Genomic DNA, 10,000 nt, shown 5'->3' on the forward strand with positions numbered 1-10,000 from the left:
TGACAATAAACAACAATAACAACAAAAAAACAAAACAAAACATCAGCTGTACAACACAGTAACAACAAAACAATAAAAAGCAACTCTCCCGGACTCACCAGCCCTTCCTCCCTTCCTCCCCCCGTCCCCCGGGCCCACTCCCCATCCCCCTTTCGAACCCCCCATCCCTCCCCGACAACCCTCCCTCCCTCCCCCTCCCCCTTTCGAACCCCCAATCCCTCCCCCACAACCCTCCCTCCCTCCCTCCCTCCCCCACAACCCTCCCTCCCTCTCCCTCCCTCCCTCCCTCCCTCCCTCTCCCAACCTTACCTCCGGCAGGAAATAAGCGAAGCCGAACAAGAAGACGAAGGGCGCCGCGCACAGGGCCGTGGCCAGCGTCCAGGGCAGGAGGTCCGCCATGACATAGACCGCCATCTGTCCCACCGCCACGATCACCTCTTCGAAGCCGAGTAAGAAGCCCCGAGTCTTGGCTTCGCTCAGTTCGGAAATGAGCGTCGCGGGCAGGGAGCCGAGGATCATGTACAGGCCGCTGGCTCCGTAACGGGCTAAGTACAGGACGGAGAGGTAGGGCGTGAAGGCCTGCACGAGCCACAGGAGGGCGATGGGGAGGTACATGACGAAGAGCAGACGGGAAGGACCGACGAATTCCATGAGCGGGCCTGTAGCCAAGGTCACCACCAAGCCTGCGATGCTAGGTGAGGCCACTGGGGGTCAGGGGTCAAAGATTAGATTGATTGTACGTTGATAAAGGTGATGCTAGGTGAGGCCACTAGGGGTCAGGGGTCAGGGGTCAAAGGTTAGATTGATTGTACGTTGATAAAGGTGATTCTAGGTGAGGCCACTAGGGGTCAAGGGTCAGGGGTCAAAGGTTAGATAGATTGTACGTTGATAAAGGTGATTCTAGGTGAGGCCACTAGGGGTCAGGGGTCAAAGGTTAGATATATTGTACGTTGATAAAGGTGATGTTAGGTGAGGCCACTAGGGGTCAGGGGTCAAAGGTTAGATATATTGTACGTTGATAAAGGTGATGCTAGGTGAGGCCACTAGGGGTCAGGGGTCAAAGGTTAGATAGATTGTACGTTGATAAAGGTGATTCTAGGTGAGGCCACTAGGGGTCAGGGGTCAAAGGTTAGATAGATTGTACGTTGATAAAGGTGATGCTAGGTGAGGCCACTAGGGGTCAGGGGTCAAAGGTTAGATAGATTGTACGTTGATAAAGGTGATGCTAGGTGAGGCCACTAGGGGTCAGGGGTCAAAGGTTAGATAGATTGTACGTTGATAAAGGTGATGCTAGGTGAGGCCACTAGGGGTCAGGGGTCAAAGGTTAGATAGATTGTACGTTGATAAAGGTGAGGCCACTAGGGGTCAAAGGTTAGATAGATTGTACGTTGATAAAGGTGAGGCCACTAGGGGTCAAAGGTTAGATAGATTGTACGTTGATAAAGGTAATGCTAGGTGAGGCCACTAGGGGTCAGGGGTCAAAGGTTAGATAGATTGTACGTTGATAAAGGTGAGGCCACTTGGGGTCAGGGGTCAAAGGTTAGATAGATTGTACGTTGATAAAGGTGATGCTAGGTGAGGCCACTGGGGGGTCAGGGGTCAAAGGTTAGATAGATTGTACGTTGATAAAGGTGAGGCCACTTGGGGTCAGGGGTCAAAGGTTAGATAGATTGTACGTTGATAAAGGTGATGCTAGGTGAGGCCACTAGGGGTCAAAGGTTAGATTGATTGTACGTTGATAAAGGTGAGGCCACTAGGGGTCAGGGGTCAGGGGTCAAAGGTTAGATAGATTGTACGTTGATAAAGGTGATGCTAGGTGAGGCCACTTGGGGTCAGGGGTCAAAGGTTAGATTGATTGTACGTTGATAAAGGTGATGCTAGGTGAGGCCACTTGGGGTCAGGGGTCAAAGGTTAGATAGATTGTACGTTGATAAAGGTGAGGCCACTAGGGGTCAAAGGTTAGATAGATTGTACGTTGATAAAGGTAATGCTAGGTGAGGCCACTAGGGGTCAGGGGTCAAAGGTTAGATAGATTGTACGTTGATAAAGGTGAGGCCACTTGGGGTCAGGGGTCAAAGGTTAGATAGATTGTACGTTGATAAAGGTGAGGCCACTAGGGGTCAAAGGTTAGATAGATTGTACGTTGATAAAGGTGAGGCCACTAGGGGTCAAAGGTTAGATAGATTGTACGTTGATGAAGGTGAGGCCACTTGGGGTCAGGGGTCAAAGGTTAGATTGATTGTACGTTGATAAAGGTGATGCTAGGTGAGGCCACTGGGGGGTCAGGGGTCAAAGGTTAGATAGATTGTACGTTGATAAAGGTGAGGCCACTTGGGGTCAGGGGTCAAAGGTTAGATAGATTGTACGTTGATAAAGGTGATGCTAGGTGAGGCCACTAGGGGTCAGGGGTCAAAGGTTAGATAGATTGTACGTTGATAAAGGTGATGCTAGGTGAGGCCACTAGGGGTCAAAGGTTAGATAGATTGTACGTTGATAAAGGTGATGCTAGGTGAGGCCACTAGGGGTCAAAGGTTAGATAGATTGTACGTTGATAAAGGTGATGCTAGGTGAGGCCACTTGGGGTCAGGGGTCAAAGGTTAGATAGATTGTACGTTGATAAAGGTGAGGCCACTAGGGGTCAGGGGTCAGGGGTCAAAGGTTAGATAGATTGTACGTTGATAAAGGTGATGCTAGGTGAGGCCACTTGGGGTCAGGGGTCAAAGGTTAGATTGATTGTACGTTGATAAAGGTGATGCTAGGTGAGGCCACTTGGGGTCAGGGGTCAAAGGTTAGATAGATTGTACGTTGATAAAGGTGAGGCCACTTGGGGTCAGGGGTCAGGGGTCAAAGGTTAGATTGATTGTACGTTGATAAAGGTGAGGCCACTTGGGGTCAGGGGTCAAAGGTTAGATTGATTGTACGTTGATAAAGGTGATGCTAGGTGAGGCCACTAGGGGTCAAAGGTTAGATAGATTGTACGTTGATAAAGGTGAGGCCACTAGGGGTCAGGGGTCAGGGGTCAAAGGTTAGATAGATTGTACGTTGATAAAGGTGATGCTAGGTGAGGCCACTTGGGGTCAGGGGTCAAAGGTTAGATTGATTGTACGTTGATAAAGGTGATGCTAGGTGAGGCCACTTGGGGTCAGGGGTCAAAGGTTAGATAGATTGTACGTTGATAAAGGTGAGGCCACTTGGGGTCAGGGGTCAGGGGTCAAAGGTTAGATTGATTGTACGTTGATAAAGGTGATATATTAAGGTCAGAAAACGGTAGCATGTTGGTATATGGGATGTAAAATAGAAACATTTATGAGTGTTGCAGGTTTGTGTACGATTTTTATTTCAAAGATTGCAGGTTGATTTACGAAACGCAAAAAAAAGATAAAAGTTGATTTATAAAAAAAAACGTTCATGCGATTTTAATCGGAAATGCAAGTTGGCAAGTAATGAGTAATAATAATAATAATAATGATAATAATAATGAGAATGAAGATGATGATGATGATGATGAAGATAATGATGAAGAAGAAGAAGAAGATGATGATGAAGATGAAGATGATGATGAAGATGAAGATAATGATGAAGATAATGATGAAGATGAAGATAATGATGAAGATGATGATGATGATGATGAAGATAATGATGAAGATGATGATGAAGAAGAAGATGATGATGATGAAGATGAAGATAATGATGAAGATGATGATGAAGAAGAAGATGATGATGATGATGAAGATGAAGATGATGATGAAGATGAAGATGATGATGAAGATGAAAATGATGACGATGAAGATGGCGATAACTCAAGCCTACCTACCCAACCACGTGACGTCATCCTCCGTAATGACGATGCCCGTGGTGTTGTCGGCTTGTATCTTGGGCAAAATGGCCGACCACCCGATCACCATCCCGACTTCGAACTTCGAGGCACCAACGATGAGTCCGAACACCACCTGGGAGAGGAAATTATAGATGGATGAGCGGGGAGTGTGGATGAATTGAAAGATAGGTGGAGAAGGGGGAGGAGGATAGATGGATGAATGGGTAGATAAGGTAGAGAATTATAGATGGATGAGTGGGACAGTGTGGATGAATTGAAAGATAGGTGGAGAAGGGGACGGATGATGGATGAAAGGACAGATAAGGTAGAAAATTATAGATGGATGAGTGGGACAGTGATAGTGTTTATAATAGTTATTGTTATTATTATCATTTTTACTATTATCATTATTATCATTATCATCATTATTATTATTATAGAGAGAGAAAAAATGGGGAACAGGAGGAAAGAGAGGTATAATATTTGAGCAGTATTACAACTTTATATACAAGTACAGGGCAGACTTCGTATAATGAAGGGGTAATATTTTTTTCAAAATAAGCGTTTTGTTTGTATATATAATATCACATATCCTGAAATTAGATGTAGTAGACAAAAAAATATATTTTTTTGGCGCGTGATGAGCACTTATTCATGGGAGATTATATATGTTGGCCTTTATTTATGCTGGAATTTTTTTGAAAAATATATCCCGTAAAGTATTATTTATAAACAGGATTTGGAGGACATTGGTCAGAGGAAATGAAATGAGGGAAAACATGTAAATGGAGAAAAACAGAGAGGGGGAGGAAAAGCGAAAGGAAAATGTGAAGAATAGAAGATAAATAATAAAATGGAATAAAGAAGGAATGCCGAAGAAATATATGTCAGGAAATGGATAATTGGAAGAAAAGTAAGGAAGGTACAAAAACAAAAGAAAAAGAGGAAAACAAGAAAACTAGAAATAAAGAAGAAAAGATAAATGAAAGAGAATAATAGACTAAACAGAAAAGGAAAATAATAACGATAATAACGAAATGTTGATAGTAATAATATCAATATTCAAATAGAATATGCGGAAGCAAAATATGAAATAAAATGATAAATACAATATAAACACACACAAAAAAAAAAATAAAGAAAAATAAATAACCCACCTGGCGCAAAATGCTTGTCCTGCGGTCTCTACTTGCCTCTTCGGACAGTTTAGACATCCTGGTTTCATTCCACCTATTGGAATAAAGAAAAACTTTACTCCTCTAACAACTCCTTTACAACTTCTAAAATGTTATGGATACAGTTTCAGCCTCGAGATAAGGAATTTGATTGCTTGTACGTTAAGGGAGAATGGCTTGTTGTATTGCCTATTTTGAAAAAAAAGGTGTAAAATTGTCTGTTAAGAAATCGTAAGAGAAAATTTGCGTAATAGGGATGCTATGAATTTTTTTTTTGTAATTGTTATTTCTTTCTTCGATCCCTTTTATAGCTATTTCTTTTTCTTTCTTTTTGCAGTTCTGCTCTGTCTCTCTGTCTCTCTCTCCCTCCCTCTCTCTCTCTCTCTCTCTCTCTCTCTCTCTCTCTCTCTCTCTCTCTCTCTCTCTCTCTCTCTCTCTCTCTCTCTCTCTCTCTCTCTCTCTCTCGCTCTCTCTCTCTCTCTCTCTCTCTCTCTCTATCTATCTATCTCTCTCTCTCTCTCTCTCTCTCTCTCTCTCTCTCTCTCTCTCTCTCTCTCTTTCCCCTCTGAGATGGATGTCTTACTACGTAAAAAAAAAAAAAAAAAAAAAAAAACATAACAAACAAAATAAGAATGTGATACCAGACAACTTAGGTTTATTCCACAACGCAAATAGCTTACGTTATGGTACACGATCTTTAACAAACACTACACCACAATTATCACAAAACTCAAACACAACCACGTCACGTAACAGGCGTCAGTGGTTGTGATGTCGATCCCAGTCTGTCTGTGTGTACCAGACATCCCGGTTATATGTATTTTTCCCCGCTGTGAGACAACATGCTATAAGATGCTATAAATACGAAGAGGCAACTCTTCATGGCGTCCCCTCGAGGTCAAGATAAAACGGGCCGACCTCAGGTCATTCGCCAGCCGTCTGGTTAGCTCGTTGGTAGCGTGTAGACTTCACATCCCCGTGGTCGGCAGATCGAGTCCCGTCCAAGCTCGTGAGTTTCCACTGTCACCTGGCGGTTCCTGACGTAGCTGGGCGCTGCGTTGGGTAAGGACCAAGCTCAGATCGAGTCAACACTCGTTGGCACATTCTCTCACGAGTCAGAACACGCTGGCACAGGCGGGCTCGCGTCACTGCATACAAGCCCGGCGTAGCATCTGCTCCGCAAATCTGGCTTATCCTTATCCTTAGGTCATTCGCCCTCTCTACCCCTCAATAGCCTACAGACACACCTGACCTCACCTCGAGACGCGCACCGAACAGAAGACATCCGAAGCCATCGAGACCAGTATAATGATTTCCATAGAACCGTGCCGATATTCGCCCAATAAAGGAATCAAGGACACCAGACTTTGGCTTCAAAATACCCTTTGTGAGCACCTCTCACACCCGCCATAAATTCCCAGTAATGGGCATACGGGTATGTAGCCTGGAATGTGTGGGCGGTGGCAGTCAGAGGTATTCAGTTTTGTTTAAGGTCAACATAAGTGAGGGATATCTATATGTGTTAAGTAATTATCTAATAAAAGTGACCTGACCTTGGTGGGTTCATGAGATGCATACCAGATGCCTTATTGGGAGATGTAATGTTTGTACATATATATATGTGTGTGTATATATATATATATATATATATATATATATATATATATATATATATATATATATATGACGTCGTATATAAACTCACTATATAATCCTTATACTCTTCTTTTCTCTATTTTCTCCCTTTCCTTCCTTTCCTCTCCTCTTTCTCTTTCTCCTCCTTTCTTCTCCCCCCCAATTTCTCTCTCTATCTCTGTTTCTCTTTCTCTCTCTCCTCTTCTCCCCTTTCTTCTCTCTCTCTATCTCTGTTTCCCTCTCTCTCTCTCCTCTTCTCCCCTTTTTCCTCTTCTCCCCTCTCTCTCTCTCCTCTTTTCCCCTCTCTTCTCCCCTCTCTCTCCTCTTCTCCCCTTTCTCCTCTTTTCCCCTCTCTTCTCCCCTCTCTCTCTCTCTCTCTCCTCTTCTCCCCTTTCTTCTCTCTCTCCTCTTTTCCCCTCTCTTCTCCCCTCTCTCTCTCTCTCCTCTTCTCCCCTTTCTTCTCTCTCTTCTCTTTTCCCCTCTCTTCTCCCCTTTCTTCTCTCTCTTTTGAAGCCAAAGTCTGGTGTTCTTGATTCCTCTATTGCGTGAATACCGGCACAGGTGAAATATAATATTTACTGGTAGCGATGACTGACGTCTCTGTTAGGCGCGTGACTCGCGGACAAGGCGGGGGTCAGCGGCGGGGGGCTGACCGTGGAGAATGCCCCGAGTGACCTGACGCTAGGTCACCATGAAGAGTTGCCCCTTCGTCTTTATAGCATCTAGGCCACGTGGCTTTCTCATGTCTCCATGTGGCTTCCACGTTGTCTCACTCTCTCTCTGTCTCTGTCTGTCTCTCTCTGTCTCTGTCTCTCTCTCTCTCTCTCTCTCTCTCTCTCTCTCTCTCTCTCTCTCTCTTTCTTCTCTCTCTCTTTCTTCTCTCTCTCTTCTTCCTCTCTCTCTTTCTCTCTCTCTCTCTCTCTCTCTCTCTCTCTCTCTCTCTCTCTCTCTCTCTCTCTCTCTCTCTCTCTCTCTCTCTCTCTCTCTCTCTCTCTCTCTCCCCCTCCCCCCCTCCCTCCCTCTCTCTCTCTCTCTCTCTCTCTCTCTCTCTCTCTCTCTCTCTCTCTCTCTCTCTCTCTCTCTCTCTCTCTCTCTCTCTCTCTCTCTCTCTCTCTCTCACACCCTCCCCCCCTCCCTCTCCCTCCCTCTCTCCCTCCCTCCCTCCCTCCCTCCCTATCTCTCTCCTCTTCTCCCCTTTCTTCTCTCTCTCTCTCTCTCCCTCCCTCCCTCCCCCCCTCTCTCTCTAATAAAAAAACAAATCATGAGCAACAATCGTGCAGTTGAAGATAATCCAGAAACAATGCATCGATATTTTCCGCTTAGCTACAGTGACCGAAATTTTGCAATACTCTGCAACAATAACTCTTCTGCGTAGCAATAATTATTCCTTTTTTTGTCATGGCTGTGAGTGCGGTTGTTATTCCCTTGTGTGTACATTACATAAATTGCAATTTAATTTAATATTAAGAAATATGTCGAGTTAAATATGTCTTTTCTCAAGGTTATATATCGGGTGTTGGTTTTGATTAAAGGCTATTCACTTTTTTCTATCATGTCTTATCAAATTCTTATTGTCTATTATTTTGTCATCATATCATCATCTTATTTCTTGTCACATCTCTCCCTCCTCATCATCTCATTTCTTATCCTCCTTTTTAAATCTTCACAATATGTCACCAGGAACTATCTCCCAAGAACACCATTGGAATTAAGATTTAGTAATAATTTAGAAGTGTTAATAGAATAAAAAAAAATATCTTTAAAAATCTACCAAAAAACACAATATGTGATAAGCCTCACCCGTTGCGTCTGCTCTACTTCGATGTCCCGCTTTGACTGAATCGGATACACACATTGCCACGCATGTGATGGCGGCTATGTGTACCTGATGCTCTTTAGGATGATGTGAATGCTGCGCGTACCTCCCCTCCCCCTTCCCCTTCCCCTTCCCTTCCCCCCTTCCCCTTCCACTTTCTTCTTCACCTTCTCCTTCACCTTTCTTCTTCACCTTCTCCTTCACCTTTCTTCTTCACCTTCACCTTCCCCTTTCCCCTTCTCCTTCCCCTTCCCCTCCCCTTCCCTTTCCCCTTCTCCTCCCCTTCCCCTTCCCCCTTCCACTTCCCCTTCCCCTTCCCTTTCCCCTTCCCCTTCCCTCCCTGTCCTCCCTTTCCCCTTCCCCCTCCCCTCCCCTTCTCCTTCTCTTTCCCCTTCCCCTCCCCCTCCCCCTTCTTCCCCTTCCCCCTCCCCTTCTCCTTCTCTTTCCCCTTCCCCTCCCCTCCCCCTTCCCTTTCCCCTTCCCCTTCCCCTTCCCCTTCCCCTTCCCCCTTCCATTCCACTTCCCCTCCCCCTTTCTTCTTCACCCTCCCCCTTCCCCTACCCCTCCCCTTTCCCCTTCCCCCTTCTTCCCCCTCCCCTTCTCCTTCTCCTCCCCCCTCCCCCTCCCCCTTCTCTCTTAAGTGGGTCAAAATGTGCCTCCTCACAAGGCTATTGAAGAATCTGTCGGAATGTGTCATTACACTTTAGATCGATTTTGGCACGTAGTTTAGTCTTTGATTTTTTTGTGATTTTTGTTTCTGAATTATTTGAAGTTATTTATTACCAGCTATTTACTTCTTATATGAAGCATTTTTTTTATGTGCATGCGTGTTTGTGGCAAGCAAGTTGACTTTAGGAAGTAATAGTGCTTGTTGCTTATGTTTCTTCTCGAGTTATCACTATTCCTCTATGCTTTTCGTCGTTTTTTTTTCCGTCTCATTTCCTTCCTCAGTGAAGCACGTCCTTCATGAGGTCACGCACACACCTCTTCTCGATACGGTGAGGCAAGACCAAGGCGCCCAGTTGACCTCCAGGTCTTAAGGTCCATCGCTGTATTCGTGTTTTTTTTTTTTTTATCTCATCAAGGGGAACAGTGACACTTACTGAGGTTTCTATAATTAACATTTGATATAAGTTACTCTTTAAGGCATTTTTAAAAGTAAGGATTTTAATGATTTTAATGTGTATTGCATCATTTATCAACTAATTGGAAGAAATCATAGGTGTCTGTATAGGGTTACCAAAATATTGAAGCATTGATGTATCTCTTGAAGATCATCAATAAAGCAACACAATACTGATACCATATTCTTAAGATGAATACTATAAAATGATAATAAAATCACATTTACACACAAACATCACTTCAAAACTAACCAAAGAAAATGATTTTTAAAAAATGAAACAAAACAAATTAATACAAAACTCAAACACATTACACTTGGGTCATCCTCGGTAATGAAAACAATCTCATAAAATAAAAAGAAAATTTTTAACATAAGGATAAGAATAAGCCAGATTTTCAGAGCAGATGCTTCGCCGGGTGTGTGCTGACCCA

The 10,000-nt window shown here is 44.1% G+C and overlaps 1 protein-coding gene across 1 annotated transcript in view; it reads right to left on the bottom strand.

Annotated features, from left to right (window-relative positions):
- The window catches only part of LOC147468997 (facilitated trehalose transporter Tret1-like), a 12,825-nt gene extending 4,312 nt beyond the window's left edge, over positions 1-8,513 (bottom strand). Inside the window, exons 1-4 of the mRNA XM_086551679.1 lie at positions 8,428-8,513; positions 4,975-5,047; positions 3,815-3,950; positions 310-704 (exon numbers count right to left, since the gene is read on the bottom strand). Of these exons, the coding sequence (XP_086407805.1) occupies positions 310-704; positions 3,815-3,950; positions 4,975-5,031 (588 nt within the window). The 5' untranslated portion in view covers positions 5,032-5,047; positions 8,428-8,513. The remainder of the gene's footprint in view (positions 1-309; positions 705-3,814; positions 3,951-4,974; positions 5,048-8,427) is intronic.
- Positions 8,514-10,000: the final 1,487 nt, after the last annotated feature.

This window comes from Penaeus japonicus, unplaced genomic scaffold, assembly GCF_977035675.1.
Source record: "Penaeus japonicus unplaced genomic scaffold, GWHDUDI00000001_assembly GWHDUDI00000025, whole genome shotgun sequence".
Classification (NCBI taxonomy): domain Eukaryota; kingdom Metazoa; phylum Arthropoda; class Malacostraca; order Decapoda; family Penaeidae; genus Penaeus; species Penaeus japonicus.